Source organism: Ruditapes philippinarum, unplaced genomic scaffold (genome assembly GCF_026571515.1).
Source record: "Ruditapes philippinarum isolate M1 unplaced genomic scaffold, ASM2657151v2 ctg159_1_1_1_1, whole genome shotgun sequence".
Classification (NCBI taxonomy): Eukaryota; Metazoa; Mollusca; class Bivalvia; order Venerida; family Veneridae; genus Ruditapes; species Ruditapes philippinarum.
The window spans coordinates 135,001-158,953 of record NW_026854805.1 but is presented as its reverse complement, the minus strand read 5'-3'; the positions used below and the strand labels follow the sequence as shown (position 1 = coordinate 158,953).

At 31.0% G+C, this 23,953-nt stretch overlaps 1 protein-coding gene across 2 annotated transcripts in view; it reads right to left on the bottom strand.

The window, feature by feature from the left end:
• The window catches only part of LOC132741120 (ephrin-4-like), a 186,660-nt gene that overhangs the window by 52,021 nt on the left and 110,686 nt on the right, over positions 1-23,953 (bottom strand). The window contains exon 1 of one of the 2 annotated variants that reach the window (XM_060729211.1): positions 3,987-4,444. The exons of the other annotated variant lie outside the window; for it this stretch is intronic. Within the exon in view, the coding sequence (XP_060585194.1) occupies positions 3,987-4,138 (152 nt within the window). The 5' untranslated portion in view covers positions 4,139-4,444. Of the gene's footprint in view, positions 1-3,986; positions 4,445-23,953 lie in introns of those variants that run through there. 2 annotated transcript variants of the gene reach the window in all.

The window sequence follows — 23,953 nt, the reverse complement described above, 5'->3', positions numbered from 1 at the left end:
AGACCTCCTAGTTGCATGAAAATCTGCTAATTTTGCGAGCCCGAAACACAGACAAATTGCAAGAACACATACTTGTGCAAAAAATGTCAAAAATATCATAATTTGTACTTTAATTATGACACAAGAGAAGCAGAAAATGCTCAGAATGTGACTAAATGTTTATTCTGGCTTTTGAATTCGTAATTTCAAACCTCAGCATTGCCTGGAAAATTGGTGAGAATGTAAATATTAATGAACGACCCAGACAGACTGGTGTGTGTGCGTGTGTGTCTAGTATTCAGGTGCATCTATCCAATTAATGAAAATCCTTAATAAGTTTGTTTGAGTATTTATTAAGAGATGGTAAGGCTGTACCTGTACTCTGTAACAAAAACAAACACTGCCACCTATTATCACATACTATCAGAGATTTGCCTGATACCAGTGTTTACTAATAACAGATTAAGATAATTTTTGTGTTCAGAGAAAGAAGGAAATTTATCTTGCAAGAAAATCACCATGTGCTGCAATACAAGACTTCCCCTCAAACAATTGCAATTAGGGTATGGTTTTATCATCTAATTATGACATGTCAATTGCTTATTCCTAGATCTTAGTTGATATCAGATGCTGATATCTAAAGTTATATATAGCACTGATAAAGGTCACTGTTCAATACTAAAAAAAATACCTACAGAAAAAACACAACCGAAATTTTTTTTTTATTAAATTTAGAAAAAATTTTTTTCCTATTTCTAGTACACCTTCTGACTTCAATGAACAGAATGTTTACCAGTGAAAACAGTGATTAATTTCAGAAATCAACTATACGCACCAATATGTTTTTTTTTTCTCGGAGCGTATTGCACTTCAAGGAAATTTAAGATGAACAGTAAAATAGGAGATAGATTGCGTATGTTTCATATAAGTTTTATAGATATGTTCTCGACTGTCATATATCATTTAGAAACATCTGTGCGTCAATTAGAAATTATTTATAGAAACAAATTTCAAGTAAAATTTACATTGAAGGACAATTTTTCAACTCTACAATAAAATATAATTCAATCGTTCACTCTCGATATAAGTTATGATTTTTTTTCCCCAGTTCAAAGCATATGGAAAGATTCCCGGTGGTTTTCTCTTGGTTTTCTCTAACCAGAAGCTGGCTAATTTGGTTTATCTGTAGTATTTTATTTTGGGTCATCATGCTGGGTGTCTAAATAAGATACCGCGACACATAGAAACGTTTTGGTATCACCTACGGCGTGACTTTACAAAGTCAGTCGTGAAAAGAGAGGCGACATATGAATTACAAACATTCAAATTGAAAAATCTTCGCTAAAATGTTGAACTCGGTGAAATTGAATTTGTCCATTAAATAATATCTTTACATAAACACACTTGAAAACTTGCCTATTTGTGTTCCATGATAATTCAATGGATATTATTGAGTCGGGCAAAATGTAAAACGCTTGCTAGTTTACGAGTGTCATTTATTGAAATCTTCAGAGAAGAAAAAAATATTCAAATAACGCCTGGACTGATTTCTGTCAGTTTTTAATGGAAGTTTTATTAGGTCAGGTTTTTCATTTGCGAAAACCTCCGAAAAATCAAAGAAAGTCAACCGGTTATAATTCTTTTAAAAGGTAGAAAGTAAATAATATGACTGAATAAGCTTTAAGCAAAATACCTTCATTAATTTTTAAATCATTTCAAATTTTGCATTGTTGTGTTGTTAAACATACCGAGATAGAAATCTTGTGCACCTCGTTGACAAAACTTGTCAATTTTAAAAACGCTTTTATCAACGTAAATCTACGAATGCTTTTCTTGAAATTGTCCTTCGTAAGTCAAAATTTTCACTTGTTCACAAATTTATCAGATGCTAACTTTATAAAGGATTTATAAAGTTAACAATGCTGTATGCACACTTAATTAAAGTAAAATGCAATGCACAGTCATCGAGGGCCGAAAGCATAATTTATTCTTAACAAGACATGTGTGTGGGGAGAGAAAAAAAACGCAGAAACAAGAAAAACAAGGTTCGAACAATGTTTCCCATAAAACTTCAAATAATGCTTCTTATGAAAGGTCGCTGTCGTTTGCGAGACATATTATGAATTGTAAATTACCATTTTTGAATTTAAATGACTGTAATATAGGGCTGAATGGTTTGATACAATAGTTCACTAGGGATATATGATGAATATTTTTTGACATATCACTGAATTAATGTCACTGATTATTTAAAGCCTATATCATCAAAATCTTTGACACTTATATAATATAAATTAAGTGGTAATTGATTATGTTGGCTCAACTAACGAAATTGTATAAATGTTATATCAACGCCTTACAATATTCAAAAGTTATTAATGCATAATATAATGTTATTGTTAATGTTATCTTAAAACCATTGAATAACAAACATTAACAATGATTTCATAGCCAATTATCACAATGCAAGCTCGTTACAGTCTTTTTAATAAGAAGTGGATGTGCAAAAAATTATTGTTCTTAGTAAAAAATCCATGTATGTAAATATATTTTTTTATATTGACTTCCAATCAAAACAAGATTTTTATTCTATATGTCAATTTTCTATAAGTCAAAACAAGATTTTTATTCTCTATGAACTGTTATATCGAAGGTTCCTTTAATAGGATTAAAAAGTACCATCATATACTATAAATTCATACTAAAAATCTACATGTATGTCGGAAATCAGAAAATAAAATTTCAAATTAAAAAAATAAGTTCAAACGAAAAAAATTTATTTGAAAAATGACTATTGTATTACAGTACATCTGTACAAACATACATTTCAGAATAATGCATTAAAGACAAATATGCACCTCCGTGTATAAATATTTACAGAGCAGAATGACATAAGATTTAATCTCATAAACTAACAGTCCAGTTCAAACAATCGACTAAATAATGTATTCATTTTATTGTATTTTGAACACTGCGTCCTCTTCAATTTTATAACGGCCTGTCTATCTAATTAAGTAAATAAAGTTATCTCCAGGTTTTGCGCATATTTTGAATTTTTAACAAATGAGTTAAATTGAAGCGATATATACACTGCTGACGTGTTGAGGTGTTTTACGTTTATAGACTTAATGTCAACACTCAGAATTTTGTCGATATTTTATTTAAAAGTTATTTTCTTTCTTTTTTCAAATTTCAGTATAACTAGATATTTATTCAATGATCTTTTTTTCTCCCTAGAAATTGTAATAAATGTATAATCATTAAAACTACATTAAACGTTGCTGCAAAATATTCGCAGCAATTAATGTAAGGTGATTTATTTCAAATAACTGATTCTAAATGAGAAAATAACGGTGCGTTTTAATCAAGCATTTCACATTTATTTCTTTTTCCTTTAATTTCATTACGACATTAACAAGTTATACATGTATCATGCAAATTACTGGTAACTTTTTTAACTATTTCTAACTACATGTATATTAAATTCCCAGAACTTTTGTCATTAATTACCAATTTATCTTCAATTATGATAATCAATTATCGATCGCCAAGATTAATAAAATGTTAAACATAAGAATATGAAAATATACAATATGTATATAATATAATATACATATATTATCTAATTATTCCTTTATATAAGTAATCAGTTATGTTTTTCACAGTTGTAAATTAGAATCTTATTAAATTAACTTTAACAAATAAACTGAATAGCTAAAAAGTAATTAAGACATTACACTACAATAATACTTAATAATTATTTCTTCATGTATTTTAAATAAATATTCTCACTATTCAATTTGGATTCAACAACATTTTTTAACAACAACATTTATTTAGCAATTACATAACACTGCTTTTAGCCATAAGATTGACATAAAGTGAACATTGAAAAATTTTGATTCAAGAATTTAAACTGGGGTTATTCTTGTTATTATTGTGACAAACAGAAGCGATGTAAACAAAACTTAAGATACATAGGTTAATGAAGATTGAACAATACTTACATAGGGTTTGACTTATTCCACATTACATGCATTTTTTGCCCAGTTTCCACGACGCTAATCACCATCCCCATACAAAAGGGTAATATCCAAAACAGTTGAAAAGCTAGCTGCATGATCCGTGACAATTTTGGGTTAAAAACTCCCAAACACATTATTTCTTAACACTCACAAATTTGAGTGACCCTGTTTATACAAATCAATCGCATTGTAAAAATGTCTCTTCTTAAAATCTTTTAAGAAAATCACATTTTTTTTTTTTGATTTATTTAAATTAAAACTCTGTTGTTGTTGTTTTTTTTTAATCCAATAATTTATGCTGACAATGAAAACGAAACACAAAAATGTAAAAAACCGAACAACAAAAAAATCAAAACCTTCCACTAAATATGATATGAAATGTACACACACTCTACTATCGTTTAACTGAATGGCTCACTCACTACGATACATTGAGATTCGAATGAATGAGCAGTGAACCTCTCTATACATAGCACACATCAACGAGACCATGTGACTTCTATACTTCTATAAACTATAGAGGAGCCCTAAGGGGAATTAACACTTAACCTATTGTGTGATCGAATAGTGATGAATTACTTTTACAAAATGCGGCTAGCCAATACAATGGCCTAATCATAATTACAGAAAGATTTAAGACAGTTAAATGCATTAATACTAAAGACTTTTACAGTTATTTATTTGTTAGATATTTATCAGCTCAGGTAAGATGTAACATAGATAATAATTATTTATCCGCTAAAATTCCTTGCATGATTAATAATTATCACCTATTGTACTGAAATATTATCAAAAAAAAGAAATTAACTATGATTAAAGACATTTTAATCATTCTTTAACATTGAATACAGGAAAACAATTAAAGGTGCAAGACTTTATTCCCAGTAATTCATTAATGATCATGGAATTTCATATTGATTTAAGGGGAATGACTAACAATGGTTTAAGATTTAACTAAAATACATGTTTAATGGAATGTAATGACATCTTAATGTAATATGATTATTTTAAATCAGGAAACAATTATCATCTAATTATTTCTTCTTCTAAATTTAATATATCTCTGATTGTTATAGCATGTTTTGATATTAATAGTATCAAAATATTAGCTTTAATTGTGCTAATGTCTTCAACAAAATGATTACCATATTAGGATTAGGACTTAATTGTTTAAGTGTACACAAATATTAACTTATAATACTGATAATTGATTATTATTATACATGTTTGTATAGAATAGGAGTCATGTGTTGGCTCATTTCTAAAATTAATATAGTATATGATCTATTCTGATCGATAATAAATTATCTGTTTGTTTTTTTTCTGGAATTTTAGGCAGGACATAAAATTCTTCAAGTAAATGAGTTATACACAAAATTTGTTTATGATTCAAGAAATATTTACTAATATGACATACCAAAAAAGATAAGGTTTTCACACTTATTCAAAATTCATTTGAACTATCATGTTTTTATAAATATAATATAATATTTTAAGTATGTATTGTCCTACAATTTCTGGATATAGAGAAGACAACTGAGTTCGATGCAGTTGTTGGTGGGATTTCTCAATTGTTGGTGAAACAGAAAACCAACCACTGTGAAAGAGTCTTTGAAAAAACACTTGTTTGTAAGTCAATATTCAAATATGTCAAATAATCCAAAAACCTAAAAAAAATAATGAAAAACTCAAAATCAAATAAATAAAATCAAGGATGAAAATAATGAAGTTTGAACATTACATGTATATTAATATACATGTATATAGCATGTATAAATAAGAGGAAAAGGGCAGAAGAACAGTTATGGTATTTCTGGTATGTTAAAACGTGAGGAGTCTGTCTTATCTAGTCGTTCTGATATCAAAGGTGAAAATAGGCCAACTTTGCCAATATATTTCCCATTTACTATTATAAATTTTGTGGAAAGCCCTGATTAAACATGCTGGCCCTGATAACCCATGATTAATTATTGCATAATTAATCAGAAAAGATACAACATGGAGATTACATGAGGACATTTATCCGTAAATCTTTCAAACAAGGGCAAAATGCTGTTGAACATCAACGACTATCTTGTCACACTGACAAAAACCTCAGGGATCTGTACAAAGATTAAGGTACTGACTAATCTACTGATATGTATGATAAATTATAGGAGCAGTCCATAAAGAACAATAAAACCAGTGTGGACCAATAAAGACAGAAAAGCCAGTTCAAAGAACCATCGGTCCATTTCTTTGGAGCAGTGAGTGTAGTGTGCCATGCCGTGAAGCCAGTGTGAGGAGCAGGAAACAAGTCAGTGGAACAGTAAACTGTAGAACATACAGTAAGCGGCAAAAAAAAAAGAGCTGTACAACAGATCCATTCTTTGGAGCAGTAAATCCAGTTTATTGAGCAGTTACTGAAACCAGTGTGTGGAGCAGTGAAAACAGCGTGGTGAGCAGTGAAACCAGCCAAGTGAGCAGTGGAGCAAGTGTGAGGAGCAGTGAAACCAACCTGTACCACAGTCAATAGGAAAGAGAAACAGTTTAACCAGCCTCTATAATACAGTGAAACCAATCATTTATTACCCAGTTAACAGTACAGCAGAACCAGACTAAAGTACAGTGAAACCTATGAGTCACAGACAAATCTAAATCAGTCTCTAGTACAGTGAAACCAGTCATATATACAGTTAATAAAGTCAATGGTACAGTAGAACTAGACTCAAGTACAGTAAAACCCATGAGTCACAGACAAAGATCAATCAGTCTCTGGTACAGTGAAACCAGTCTCTAGTACATTGCCACCAGTAGGGTTACCTCAAGAATCTGAAGAATTATAAGATATACTAGTTAAAAAGGAGATAAGGCAAGTAGTGCCTGACGAGTCAACCAAAGCAGACTATCAACAAGCCAGTTACATATTTAAGTCTATAAACAAACAAAAAATTATGCACATTTCTGTTCTGCAAAATCTTTCCTCACGGTCTTCAAGTACAGTTCAACCCTACAACATAAATCTTGTTGAATTCCTGAGATAAAAAAACCCAAAGATAACATATAGGAAAATGATGATGATGCAAGGCACAGGTGGGTTATATCATAGGACCAATATTATCTCCCTTAATGAAAGTCACAACATAAAAATGGTTACTTGATATCAGTTTTTATAGCACTTTTATTAACATTATCAAACCAAATTTCAGCATAATCTAGCAATATGTCACCGGCATGAAGATGGTCCTAGACTGATGTACAGCAGACGGGGACATTCCGCCTCATTTTATCTACAACCTGACTTGTTTATGTGTCATTTATACCTTTTACATATTCAGGACATACATTATTTATTCATGAACAATTAAATCTCTAAAATGCATTCTTTTTACAATTTTCCTGGAAGTCCTCATTTTCATGTCGTTTTTTTTCCCCAACTATTATCTGAATCAAAAAGCATTAAATCTTAAAAACGACCCCAAAAAAATTGTCTTCTATAACATCATTAACAATTTCAAACATCAGCTCAAGCATTTCTATCTAATATTTTCCCTTGCCTACTTAGACATTCAGGAACGTCTGGATAAAGAAACAGAACGCCCATTATACGAGGGCAGGAATCAAAACGCTTACTTTGCACAACATGCATTTTCCGAGGAGAAGACTGTTACAGTTAAACAAGAAACGCTCAAATTTGTATAACAATCTTCAGACTTAAACAACAGTGTCATTAAAACAATGTTAAAGAAAAGGTTATTACTCATCCAGAAATTCTATCCAATTAAATGATACATTTCAAACTATCTCTGAACAATTTGTAAGTATAACAATATCATTAAAAGAGAATATTGACATTTTCTTCGTCTTTTATCATTATTTAGCACATCATTCACAAACAATGACTACAAATTCAAGACACAATTAAACTGTGTTTTATTGCGATGCAACCTTCCACCCGACTTTTGAAACATGAGCATACGCTCATTATGGATTTAATATAACCGTTGATGATAGTGTAACGTGCAATTATGACCGATGGAAACACCTGCCGATAGATACCTGACACCAATATGTATCTTACCAGTGTGACTCCAATAGTCACATCTTTGATTCATAGTAAAACATTTGAAAAGAAGAAAGATAGTTACCAAGCTTCAAACTTCATGAATAAAACATGAATATAAAGATTGGCGAATCATATCCTACATCTTTCACAATCACTGCTGCAACTGCCACACTTTGATGCACATAAATAAGTATTTCGTAGATTTGAGGAGTCATACCTCTCAGACATGTGGTTTCTATAGTAACTAAGAATTGTTAAACTTTGACCTTTACTCTTCTGGACCTTAAAGTCATGAAACTTTTGCCATGTAGTCTTCAGGTTCTTAACCATTTAGGATGAAGAAACTTAAAATCATCATTTTGACATCACCAAAATTGGTAATAGAAAGTTTCCAAAAATAGAAGCTGGACTAGTTTATTTAAGAAATTCAGCAAGTTATGGGTGTAATATAGTTGATGGCATATGGTGTCTTCTCTAATTTCCTTATCTGGATCTGGACCTTTAGTTGCAAACATGTCAATATGTTTTTCTGGCATTTTATTGCTAGAGCCATTGTTGTACTCAGCACCCCTACCCAAAAACCCTCAGGATGGGATAATAAAAAAAGTTATGTGATATCCAAGTGAAGGTCATTGTACTTCTTTTTATCAATTATTTTATAATTAGTTGTCCTTATTAATTATACAGCATAATTCAACACCATAGTTCTTCTAATAAAGGTTAATATGCAGATTAATTTCTGAACAATATCCTGATCATAATGTGTCTTAATGAGTTTGTGTGTGACCATATTGCACAGCATCATATTTTAGTGATCCCCTAAACAAAACTTTCAGTAATATAAGCCACAGTGTTAGCTTTCAAGTCGTAGTCAGCAGTATGTAGGTAACATTTTATGTGCTGTTTCAAGCACTAAAATAACCATGTAGCACACATTGGCATATGACATGCTAACCAGTAATACTAAAATACAGACATGTAAAATAGTCCTTTAATGCTAAGATCAGCCCTCACTCCGAGAACTGCAGATACTGAAAGGTAATATAAGAACATTGTCCCCACTGGTCTGTTTTTTGAATGAAAGACATTATTTACATGTTTTACACTAAATCAATGTTCGCAAACAGTTTTTATGACTTTCGCGCTTTTAAAAACTGGAGTTTATTAAAAGGTGACTGATGCGAGAACCTGTATTTATGATTTCGTGACCTGGACGATGGCTATTCTTTGCGATGGAAATATAAACTCGCGCAGCAATAAAAACAAGAAAACACAATGGCGATCTATCAGTAAATCTTTCATCAAAACTTTTAACAACTGCTAATGATTTATATATTCATGGGCATTTCAAACATGACAAAAAGAACGATTCATTTAAACTGGAAAACAATTAAAATTTTATGTGGTTCAACTTCCTATTAAAAGCCAAGTTCGGCCTCTTTTTTCTCAACATATAAAGAGGAAACACAAAAATACTGTTTCTCAGATTGTAAAATAAAACGTCTATTAAAGCAATTAAAGTATACTATTGTCTAAATGAAGATAGGTATTTACTTTATTATGTCCTTTTACAACAACAACAACAACAAAAACTTAAGGTTCAGGATGGTGTTAATTTTAAGTTAAATGAACTTTTGAAATGAGATCTTTTTTTTCATTTTGGGCTGACTGTGGGAAGATTCAGTTTTACCATGGTTGCAATAGTCTGAATGAAGAACTTAAAGTTGTAAATCATTATTGCAAAGTAATAAAGTGTAAATTCTTAGTAGTTATCTTCTTTTGTGAATAGAATGTGGGGTTGTGGTGTGGGTGGTGACAGGGACGGGACCACAGAGGTTGAAGGTTACAGAAATTTTTCAGAGCATGAATGCGTTGTAATTCTTTGTTGACAAGTTTTCCTTACAAATTTCTTCTGAACTCATTAAATTCCGTTATTTGTACCTTACACATAAATATTTCACAGAATCTTTTCAATTATTTTAATATTTTTTTCTGTTTTAGTAAAGCTCTAGTAGGAAACAACAATATTAACAATAGCTATAAACTTTAAAAGATAGTTATATTGATAACTACAAGACAAAAATCATACTTTTAATAATCTGCTATGAAAACATAAACACCAAAGTAATTATAGACCTCTTCGTATTTTAATAGTAACCATTAGTTATTGTTTCCTATTACAAATGGAACCCATTTCTCATGGAAATTAATATACAAGTCGTTTTTCATTCTCCCATTAAATGTAACAGAAGTTAAAATTGGAAAGATGATCCGTAATGACTTTTATATCATAAAATCAAGTTTCATGAATTTTCATGATTATATTCCCCGCAACGAATTTCTACTAATGATCATGAAGCCAAACCATTATTAGACAAATGGAGAAATTGACAAAAGAAAAATAAAGAAATTGGACGAAAAATAACAAGATGCTTCCTTCTGTTTTCTCAAATTACTCGTATTTGAATATAAGAAAGTCTATTCATACGAGATACGAGAGAGTACATTGATAAAGATTCCGTGACATTGCCCGTTAGATATCACGATAAATAAGAAATATGACAAATCGGATCATAAGCCTTCTGGATTCATAAATCTACGAACACGCCAAACAGCTCTACTCCAATTCTCATTTCAATTAAAGGTAACGTCATATTTTGACAAAGTGTCTCATTTGGGAGATTTTTCCTGCAACACCTTTATCCGTGCCCTTCGAGGTTTAGGTGTTTTACGGAAGACGAAGAAAATGCGGAATACGTCAAAGTCCATAAAAGAAAATACTCAGATTAAGGCAAATCCTGGCAAAAACATTAACACGAAAACAAACATTACACTGAGTCATTTATGGCAATTCTCTCATGTCTCAGCTTAGTGAGATTGTCGTGATTTTTTCCTCCAAAATCGTGCAACGACAGACCGTAGAATCAAAGACGCTTTTCTGTTATTTTCCTAAAACGAGAAGCACTTTAAGTGGTAAAGGTGTGACATTTGTTCCCTTATAAATATGGATTTATTCAGCATTTAAGACGACACAATACTCTCAAGTTGAATGAAATTATAGCTAGAAACAATGAGACTGACAAAAACAAAATCTCTCTATGGAAATTTTGCAAAATTGCAAGAATTTTAAGTTTGCTTAAAAAACGAAAAGAATGTTTTTCGAAAGTGGTAATTTTTATGCCATTGCTATGAAAATATGCCAGCAGCAGTGGGACAAGTTTTTTTTGGCAAAAAAGGAATACAATATGTCAGAGTCTATGGTTTACAGAAGGTCTGTTTGACAAAACAGGTTGGGAATACGTGCAGCCATTAAAATGCAAGCCAATTTTCCTCTATAGAAAATTACTCCCATAGCTACATACACTGCAGACTGGCGACTTTTTTTTTTATATTCTGTCCAGTCTATAGATTCCTTCCTTTTGTTTTCTGACATAAAAATAATAATTTTCACATTATTCTGGAACCAGTCATTATAATATCAGTCTATGGTCTGTTGAACGGTGATTAATAACAGAAATATTGGACATAAAAAAAAACAGAGGGAATAAAAATATAATAAACTAATGTTCCGTTATTATAAATTAGTAGCCAATGCAAAAATCAATACGGCCTGACGGTAATCACCTTGCAGTCCATTAATAACCTTTATCTTTAATAACTCTATTCTGTACGAATTAATATGGTATTTCATTGGCATTCAACCTCAAACGGATTTTCTACGACTGTTTTTTAAGACTGTTAATAATACGTATTAATACACCTCCAAACGGATTAGTTTGTACTGTATTCATCTATCACGAGCCCTAATATAAGAAGGGCTAAGTCAAATCTCTGTGATGACTTGTTATTTTGACATTTTCTGCAATGTTAGTCAGCCAAAGATTAATTATTACGCAACCAGTTACTATGCACTAGGGACTTTATGACTTAAACCATACTCGACAATTTTGTCAAGTTTTAGCCCCTGCCAAGCCTAATTCATATTAAACACATTATGTTATATATTAAAATATATACCCATTGTGCAAATCATTCTGTCGGGAGACCAATTTACTTGTCTGTGGATAATAATATTACAAATATGTTGTATATAAATATGTAAATTTGAATATTTTTTGGCTCTGCTTTGAAACTGACCCAAAATTTGGACATGTCTGAGCATAATTTTTCATAATTTTGGTGTTGCTGTTTCCAAAATAAAAATCAGCATAACAACACATGTCTACTTCCCAAGAAGAACCATGGTAGCATTTTTTGAACCTTAACTTTATTGTTTATTATATCAAAAGTATTAATGTTGTAACTGTTCATTTATCAGAGGTTTAATAGAATAATGACAATGTCTATACATGTATAAAGAAAACTTCTTTTTATGTTAATAATGATAAAGTATGTGTCTTTAAATTTATGAAAACTTTAAAAAAAAAATAAAAATAAATCTGTCATATTAATGATGGGCTATCCTTTTGAATATTGGCTGAATTTTCAGGTCAATCAATGTTTGATAAAACATAAATCATATACATGTACTCTGGACCATAATGTTTGACACATAAAATTATGCGAAAAATAAATCAAAACCTATTAAAGATGATGAAGTAGAAGTTCTTAGTGTCAGTCAGTTTTTGATAGACAAAATATAATGTAAAATTACATAACAATGGACAAGACTAAGTAGTTAATGACTTGTCATTAGTGTAATATCATTGTCATCTTCCATCTAAGAATTTTCATCCAGACTGCCAGAGGTGTTTTAATATCATTACTTAATGTGTTCAAATGGCCACTGCTTTATCAAATATGTTATCTTACTTCCAAATCACAGCGCCCCCTGGGGGGACTAACGCTGATACCTATTATTAATATTTAACTGTAAAAATTATTAAATATTTTGATAAGAGATATTATCATGTTAAAATAACACATCAGAAGTAAATCTATATCATAATTTAATGAGAGATGGATTTGTTGAAAAGAAGAAAACAAGCATGTCTGAAAGCCTGTCTTACATTGTGACCTGCTCTATCAGTAATTTTTAATGACTATTTTTTTTATAAATACACTTTATTTATAACGAGTTCATTAAAGACAGCAGGTCCATTAAATTATTATAAACATAAGAGATCATAAGAATAATTTACCAATACAATGCACTGATTAAATATTTAGAATTGTAAACAAAATCATTATAAGTCTGCCTAATGCACTTATAACTTAAAGTGACTAATATGAAAACAAAAAGATAAAATTGACCAAACATTATCATCAAAATGACAAAGCTAATAAAGTTACTAAAACGCAGGTCCTATCCTAAGATAAAAAGATATCCATATGTATTATGTTTGTTCCTATAATAAAATGATTCATATTGTCAGGGATCATCAAAATTCCTCCCTCATTACCATCTTAAATTGTCCAACTAGTCTTTTTTTATCCGAGTACAATACATACATCATAATTTTATCACATTACTACTGTACAAAAATATTTGTGGTCCGAATCGTGGCAAATAGTGCAAAACCCAATACGATTACCGACAGTTAATTACGCATTATTATTGCCTAATAAACTACACATAAAATACAACGTAAAGTAGTTATTAATAAAGATGACTTAAACCACCGTTACATAATTAAGAATAAACTGCAAACAAAATAACTTGCAGCTTATAAGGCAATACAATACACTTATACTTTGTAATGATCTGCATGAGGTAGTAACTTCTATAATCCATATTCTTTTTGTCAAAAAAGAAGAAAAAAGTGACTAACTAGGGGAGACCCAGGTGGCTTTTTGCTCAGTATGCCAGGAATGCATAGATATTCCCTTCAGTGAGATGTTTTCCTTTTTATGCTTCCTTGTTTGAAAATAACTGATCAGTTAATTAAAAGTAGTGAAACACTAGGGAACATAATTTATAAACTCCTAAATTTCTATAATGGACTGGTTCAACCTTGAATTTGGAATAATCCATTATAATTTCAAGGGGTTACAACTTCAAATAGCTAAAATGTGAGTTCTGACTTACTATACAGATTGTCATCAGCATTCTTCAGGATACATTTGCAGACTCTAGGCCTTGCATGGTCTATTCTTTACTGGCTTAACTTGTAGGTTAACCAACTACCAAGATAGATATGATCAAAATTGTGTTAAAATTGGCATCCATTATTGCTGTTGCTATGAACTCTATGGGTTACTGAGATTTTGCACAAATTATCCCCCATAATAAAATGTTCAAGCAGTCTCGAATGTTCAAATAATGAGAGAATCTATGCCTTCCCTACCCCCAAGTGACCTTGACCTCTTCTGGAGTCATATTTCTTCCATCTCCCATTGTTGAAAGGCTATCAGTGTAGGAAATAAATGGAGGACAAAAAAAAGATATGCATCAACTTCCCCTAGTGACCTTGACCTCTTTAAGAGTCTAACACTTCTATCTCTCCTTGTTTGTTTATCAGTGTAGAAAATAAAGAGAAAACAAAGATTTATATTATCAATTGTATTCTTATTCTTATACCATAACAATTAAACAAAAACACAAAAAACCCTGTCATGACTTGAAAATTAATGTTAATTAAAAATCAACCTTGTAACATGCAACCATCTTTAATGTCCACATTATATACATAAAACAATCAAACCAAAGTCATTATCTTAAAAGCATTTCAACATGTCACCACGATGAATTACACAGCTAAATAAGAGACTGTGTCTTCTCCTATATCATAATCCATCATTATATAGTCACCTTCAGTTATTATGTCAGCACAGTGTTTCCGAGGATCAGTTAATGAACATGAACAAGAACAGCTGTTTAATATAAAGGGTCATTTAGGTACATATATCAAGTCCTGTAGTCTTTTATAGCAAAGTCTAGTTCAGGTACGTTTAAAGACCAAACTCCTCAGAATGAGTGTGTGTTGCCAAGTATTTCAATAAACTTCATTATTAGAAAAAGAAAGGTCAACAGGTCAAGGTCATTTAATCTACAACCATATATAGTCTATAGAAAGCAATCATTAAGAAAGTGTTAAGCAGTTCTAAGTAACTTATAATTTGCCTTTAAAGCAAAAACATACAACCCAAAGAAAATGATTAGGGTCAAGGTCACTGTATATTTTGCAGCAGAATATGCACTCCTTTTACTTCACCTACAAATATGTCTTCCACTTTAGTACTTGAAGTGACAGACTGTACAAATTTAAGAACTGACACAAATTATTAACAACCTGCTGGCAGCAACAGATTCTGCACATGTGACCAGAACGCACAAAAAACAGCCAGCACATCCATGCCATCTGATCAATCAGGTCTTCACTGTTGCAGCTATTCACTCAGTATATACATTTTTAAATTTTCCCTTAATATGATGAATAGTTTTGTCCAAATTGAAAGATGGACAAGTTCATTTAAGCAATTCAAGGATGTAAGTGTAATGATAAAGAATGTTCCTTTTTGAACCATGATCATTGCCCGGAATGATAAGCATCTTTCTTTTTACATAAATTTATTTTGAAAACACAGGTATATAATTGTACTCGAAATATGAATATTTTATTTAGTTGTCTTATGTTTTATAAAAAACTCTTGACTAGCAGTCAATTACATTCACCACCCAACCTTTAACCTTTACTTAACTTTAATACAAAACATATCATAACATGAGACAGTCTTGTTAACATTAAAGGTTGACAGTAAGCTCTTATGTTCAAACAGGTTATTTGTGATTAATTAATTCAACAGCAGGTGACATATATATCACAAATGCTGACATTTATGTCCAAGATGGACAACTTGATAGTGGCATGCCCTTAAGCCAATGTGTCTACTGTTTTAGTCCTCTCTTACCTGAATCAAAGTACTGGAAGCACTTGAATATCACACCACTAAAAGCAAATCAGCACTTTGATAGCTGATGTTTGTTGAAGAACATTTTTTTATCTGATATAACAAAAGTAATCTATGCAGTAAATACAAACACATATAGATTGTAATTCAGCATAAAATTACTTATTTCAAAACTTTTTGATTAAACTATAATTTAGTTGGAAGGACAAATCTGTTGCCACTGTCAATTAATGTGTTGATTAAAAAACCAACTTTACAAACAAGGTCTTTGCTAATCAATTTCTTGTGAATGATAATAAATATATAAATTTATGTAACAACACTGATCACTTACCTATCATAATGCCAACAGGAAATAAAATCAGCACATGAAAAAGAAGAAAATATATAAAACATTAGTTTTTGTACTAACAATAAAATTTAAATAAAACGAACACAGACATTTGTGTGCAGCTTATATCTGATTGCACATATTAATGGACATTATAATTATGAAATGTTCAACATTTTAAGGCCCATAACTTAGTGTTTAAACTATTTCAACTTATTTAATATCTAAGATAAAACATTGTACATGTAAATTCCCAGCAGAAACTCAAGGTACTGAGATCATTGTTTCACACAGAAAAAAAATGGAAAAGATTCAAACATGTAATTTTAAGTTTTGCATAGTCAGAAAAACTGTCTCCGGTTACAGTCTTTTACTTCTAAGAACTTCATATTACAGTAATCTGAGGCACATTAAGAACTTTTTTCAGTATCATTTCTTAGAACAAAAGGATTTAATTATTATTCAACAAAACCTTACTGGAACCTGATATTGCCCTAATTACAATATTACTACATTATCAATATGTAAATTGTTACAATTCTTCATCTCCAGTCTACAGCCAACTGACTGGAACTATGATTTTCTAAGAAAAAAAATTATCGCACACAGTCTAGCTATAGAAACCCCACCAAGGCATAAAACTACAGCAAATTGACCACAAAGAAAAAGAAATCCGCTATTATTTAGAAGACTTTTTTGGGAGCGACATAAAATTGCAATAAAATTCAATTTTTAAAGCAATCCATGACTTCCTTTTATTTCCGATCTTTGATTAAACTTTGGTCATGGCTTGCTTGGGCACTTAAAATGACTTGGATGCCAAAAGCAATTTTTTAGACATAAATTTATTCAACGGAAAAAACAACAAACATGAGACCATTTTCCGATACTCAGCAGACAAATTTTCCATCTCACAGTCAATTAAAGAAGTTTAAGCAGACGCAATGTTCCGCTTAGTATGCAAATCAGCATAACTAATATATCCTTTGGGAAATATCAGAATTTATAATCAATTATAACATTATCTGGATTGTATACATATAAAAATTGAATTGATTCCGGTTTCTGCTTCTTGTTTATATTTCACTTGATTCAATAATGATTCGGAGTCAATCATGTCTGGACCGAAACAATACTAAGAAGGCAGAAATCAAAATGTCACTTAATTTCCCTCAATGACGTCAGGGACAAAAAAAAGAAAAACATAATTGCATGCATTACTTGTCACAGTAAATTTTTTCGCTGAGCAAAATTTCGGCATAATAATTATAGACATGGCAAACTTCAAAGCCAGATTGCTGCCAGCTAAATAGCTATGCATTTCTGTAAGACCCTATATTACACTACTGACTGCTCAATTTTAACATATTTATCTTTATAAAATGACCTCTTCTTAAAATTTATTTATAAAATGACCTCTTCATAAAGTTTTCCAAGGTAAAAGCCAAGTCTCAAGATGTACCAAACAAATTAAAGAAAAAAATAACTGCAACTTATAAATGTATTACAAGTCCAAAATAATTAATTACGTATGTCCATACAGTATGATCAAACTCTAATGTGTTCTGACTGACCAACTTATATTTTTCATTTTATTATCCCCAAACATTGACAACGGACAGTCCCAAATAAGGATGCTGGAGAAGTAAATTAGCAGGATAATAAGGGGAAACAACATACAAAATCTTGCTGCATCATTCACAGACAAGGAATACAGCGAAGACTCTGAGGACGACATGCCATCAGACCTTCGTAGAATCAATGGCAAAAAGTTTGTTACTGAAGAAAGACTGTAACAATTTGCCGGAGATTTAAAACTTCCTTAAACAAAACTAAAGCTTCACTGTTTCTCAATGTCAATGGATCCTAGGTTCAGTGAACAAAACATTGTAAATGTTGCTTTCTTTATCCTAGGTTAAAATAACTTATTAGATTTTTAAAAAAAAGTACAAAGTTTTATTTTACAGGAGTTTTTCACCAGCAGTCTAAACTTTGACAGGTTTTACCGAAAATGATTCATCGAAGAGACATGAGCATTAATTTAAAATCATTGTAAAATGAAATTTTACCCCACCAACGTAATCAGGTTACCATCAAATCATCAAATTCAATAAAACGAAAATATTTGCCTATCTCTTTGAAAGATCAAGTTTCTAGCAACTTTAACATCGAGCGATTGCTCCGATTTCAAAACCCCAGGGCACAAACCAACAAGTAACGATAAAGAATCTTTTGTGAAATTTGTAACATATCAAGCTGCCCTCCGAAAATACATAATGTCTATTGTGCGTCTGGATTAAGTAATAATACGTAAAATTTATTACGTATAATTTTCATTTCAAAAGTTTATAGACAGAACATATAAGATATAAAGTATCTTGACAGATTTTATATTTTTAATTTGATCACACAGACTATTGATGGCAGACATAAAAAAGTACGCCAATTCATCTACGATAGTGCTGTAGTTGCCTTCATAGTGCATTTAAATCAACAAATAAGACATCTTTTTTCTGTATCATTTATAGAATTTCGCAAAATATATTGTATACTATTGTTTAGAGTGGCCTTCAGATTTCATTTTTTGTTGGAAAAAAAGTTTCATGTAAAATACCATATACATGTAATATTAATAATTTTGCCTGTAGTAACAAAATAAAGCTGCGGAAAATATTCCTCACTCAGGACTCAATATCACTGCGAGACTATGAGTGGGTGGGGTAGCATTAACTCAATTAAGTTACGCAACCACATGTTGACACCGTCACAGTCACATACAGTGCAGCTTCTGCGAATTGTACGACAGTGAGTACCCTTTTTACGCTTCCTGAAAGATTGTGCTGGAAGATGCTTTTAAATCAATCTCTCTCTTCTCATAAGAGCAATGGTAAAATATCCAAACTTCTATACAACATAATAAAGTGCAATAGCCTGTTTATACACAAACAAAAAAAATGCAGTTTCTCCATGAATTTAGAAATAAAATCTTAAAATATATCAATGGCTTTTATTTTACATAATTACTGTAAAAAATGTATTTATTATAAAGCCTGACTGTCAATGACATAATTTTGAATCTTTAAATACAAGTTTTTTTTCTCTCTTTAATCAAATTTATCAAATATATATCTTAATATTACCTATCTTACCAAATTATCGCCCCTTAGGCTAACTCTTCAAATGGAGATAAATTTCTATGCTATTGAAATGACAGGTGTTTACAATTTTAATATCTAAAGCTGGATGCAATTATATATATTTCATTTTCATTTCGTTTTAATAAGTTTTCATACAAAATATAGTTTTTATACATAAAACATGAATAATGTTTGTTCAATATTTAATAAAGTCATTTCAAATCACTGGAATGAAAGTATTTAGCCTTTGCTTAGGCAAGTCTGTGCGTCACATCCATTCAGATTCTGATCATATTGTTGGTAGTGTTATCAGTGTACATGTATTTTCCTATTAAGATCTCCTATTAAAATGATTAAATACATAGAATGGACTGTTCCAAAAGTGAGCAGTGCGGGGGGGGCAACCCACACAAATTCAGAAAGTTTAATACATTGATTTTTTTTGAGCTCATGAAATTTTTTCTTGACATTATTTTATTTCATTGTCCGGTGCTGTCTCCAGGAAACTGCTGTTTTTCGTTAATTTACTTCCTGAAATTGTATGCACTCACTGACCCTCCACTGCCTATCCAACCCTGATTAAATTCATTATACAGTTTCTGCCATCTAAATATCAGAGGCTCCGCCCGCTATATCCCTCGAGGGGTCATTTTCACTGAAGCATATGATTTGTTCACCATTCATTTATAATTATAAAGAAAATAATTTTCAGGACATTTAGTGCTGGCGATAATTAGTGTGAAATTGGATTATTGTTTAATAAAATACGACCCAGTATTTTCGACTGTTTATTATTTCTACTGATTAGTATTTTTGTCTTGCTAATTTCTACTAATTCGATAAAAATCGTATTATCTTTACAGTATATAAATCCTGGAAAAAATCTGATTGTTTTTCACATATTCTAGGCCATATGTTAAAAAACCCCAACTATACAGTGGTTGGTTAGACTTTAGATATTCATCGTAATGTCTGTAAAGTTTTTACATATTTATTGGAAAATCATTAGCTATTCATCATAATATCTTGAAATATTCATCATAAAATCTTCAGGTATTCATCATTTAATCTTCAAATATTCATCATTAAATCTTCAAATATTTATCATGAAATCTTCAAATATTCATCATAAAATCTTCAAATATTTATCATAAAATCTTCAAATATTCATCATAATTTTTTTTAAATATTCATGATAAAGTCTTCAGATATTCATCATTTAATCTTTGGATATTTATCATAAAGTCTTTTGATACTTATCATAAAGTCTAAATTCACATATTCATCATACAGGAATTCTTCCATCACATAAGCTTTGACTTATCTTTTTTTTATCAAATTCTGTAAGTTTTATGATGTATAAACTTAATCTATTGTATCAAATATCTACTGTTGTGTCTATCAATATAGATTCTGTTTACATTTGTCATCACATGTAAGATATCATTGCCATTTAAGCATTATCAAACATTTCAAAAATTTTCTGCAAACAAAATAAACAGCCATAAACATAGACATATATAGGCAAGTTTCGCAGATTAGTTCCATGCATATATCATACATGTACAATCTACGGTAACTGGTCTTGACAATAATCACCCCAGTAGAATAATTATGGCACGATCCTACGCCCAAAAAAGGTTTCACCAGCTGACATGTGACAGACAGTGTCAGTACAGAAAAATGCATGTGGCATCATACATAAAACATACACGAGCGCTATAATCTCCTCTGTGACCTTACATGCCACAAAAACTTATTCTTGCAATGACACTCGGTATCTGGTAAGGCATAAAGAATTCAATTACGGCCCAAACTGGAGATTCCCCACGAGATGTACGAATTTATGCTCAGATTCCTACGTGATCAAATTATTGTGGAATGCTCTTGAATCTCTTATGCTTTATTTACTTCAATATCTATGTCTTTTATCTTAACCAGTCTGATTTAAGACAGTCCAAATGAAGTCACTCAAACAGATGTAAGATTCGTTGTTGATGAGTGCATACAATTTCTTCAATCGCAAGAAAACAAATTTTTGGCTTGATGATATAGCAGAATTTATAAATTATGATCGGAGTCCAAAAAGAAATATAGACTCGTAAAAAAAACAACAGAATGATATCTTATAATTATGATGAGCATAAATTTGAGGTTTTGAAGGTGGACATATTAAAAACGTAACAATTGTACTCAAATAAGCCCAACCTATTTTCAAGGCCATACAGTCAAATGACGCAATTATTCGCCACCCCATACATTTGTGCTATGCACCTTACAATGTTAGCTGTGCATTATAAATAGCAATAAGTATTTTCATACAAACTGATTTTATTTAAAATTGCCTATTCTTTCATAAATTCTAACCCCAATTAAGGCAAGTAATATTGAAATCTAAAAACTTTTATAAGAAAAGCAAAATCCTGACATTAAAGATGCATAGAATATTCATTGCACTGCAGTATCAGCAAATACAAACTTCCAAAGCGTTCATCATGCAAAATTTGAGAATTATTTACTGCTGAGCTTGCTTTGTTATGAAAAATGATGTCAAATTTTTTACAAATATCCCACACATTTTTTTACGGTCTGGAAACTTCAAGCCTGACTCATGACCACAAATTATAAGGAAAAAACGAATTCCTTAAAGGACCAATGTCTCCCAAGTTACATGAACACAAGATCTGCGGAACCTCTATTGACAGACCTGTCATATATGATAGAAATATAATCCCTACAATATGTTGCATGGCCAGAAAACTTGTTAGTCATGGTGAAACGCTAGCAAATCACTTGAGACCAAATTTTGTCAGTCTTGGACATTATAGTATTTATTGGAAAATAATCAGAAAATATATCTATTTCTGACTTGTTTTCTGGAATAATTTTGGACAAATTTCAGCTTGACTACACCCCTATTATATCGGGTTTCCTTGTAATTTCGAATATTTGACCAAGATTTCACAAGGGACAGTCCAGGCCAGACAATATTACAGCTGAAAAAATATAGAAACAAAATCAAAATGGGATTATTGATATAAATCATATCAGGAAAAAACCAAACTGCTTGTTCAGTGAAATGCAGCAACTTTTAAGGTACAATGAATACATCATGTTGATGACCAACGGCAGACAAAGATATGTTAATCTATAACATGTACCCAGTTAAATTCCTTTTGTGGATGACATATCCCTACTGCGACTTTGGAATAGTCCGTCATTGCTAAGAGATTTCCAAGATGATGAGGACATAAACCCGAAACAGAAAACAAAAAGTTCAAGCAATAGACAGTAATAGATAAAGCAAAGGAAAATGTATCAAAACCAAATATGCCACAACATTTCAGATTATAGCAGAGAACATCGGGACCAAAGAAAATATAACAAAAAAGATTACGGGACCAAAGAAAATATATAACAAAAAAGATTACAGGACCAAAGAAAAAATATAACAAATTAAAGATTATGGGACTGAAGAAAATATATAACAAAAAAGATTACAGGACCAAAGAAAAAATATAACAAATTTAAGATTACGGGACCAAAGAAAATATATAACAAAAAAGATACCAGGACCAAAGAAAAAATATAACAAAAAAGATTATTGGACCAAAGAAAAAATATAACAAAAAGATTACGAAATGAATCCTGCATAATGGTATAGGAGATACAAGAATCATTTCACCACAGGGAAGATCAGTCTGCAAGTGTGTTCTATAACAGAATTACCTCTAGGTCTTTTAATCAGAAACTCTTAGAAAGCTCTCATACAGTACTTCAATTAATGTCTTTAAAATAAGCATTATGAGGAAGTAAGGGGTTCGTTTATATTTTGTTCAGGCAAAACTGAATTTCTTTATTATGATTATCAAGTGCTCAATGTTTGTTCTGACAGACTTTCTACTCAGCCAGTTGGAATGACAGGTGAGATAGAAAGAATTGTTTAATTCTGGTTGCCTTTCAAACATCTGCTTAAATGCATCTTTTCTTACCTTTAAATGTTTCTGTAACTTAGCATGACTTTTTTATAAGAATTGATTTTAGGCAGAATTGAAGCATAAATATCGGTTCCCATCAAGTGCTTTTAAATAAGTATGTTTATATTGTCTAACTATAATGGTTTCCATTTAGTCATTTGAACTTGAGTAATAGCATGAAAAGAGTGCAAAAAATGTTTATTTATTGTCATAGAAGATATGTTCAATGCCAGGGAAAATAAGCTCAATTGTCTGGAAATGTATGTTCAATTGGCTGGAAATTTGCCTGGATTTGTATGTTCAATTGCCCAGAAATGTATGTTCAATTGCCTGGAAATGTATGTTCAATTACCTGGAGATTTATGTCAATTGCCTGGAAATGTATGTTCAATTGCCTGGAAATGTATGTTCAACTGCCTGTAAATGTATGTTCAACTGCCTGAAAATGTATGTTCAACTGCCTGGAAATGTATGTTCAACTGCCTGGAAATGTATGTTCAATGTGCCTGGAATGTATTTTCAACTGCCAGGACAGGTATGTTCAATTGCAAGGAGTGGTATTTTAACGGCCAGGAGAAGTATGTTCAATTGCTAGGATAGATATGTTC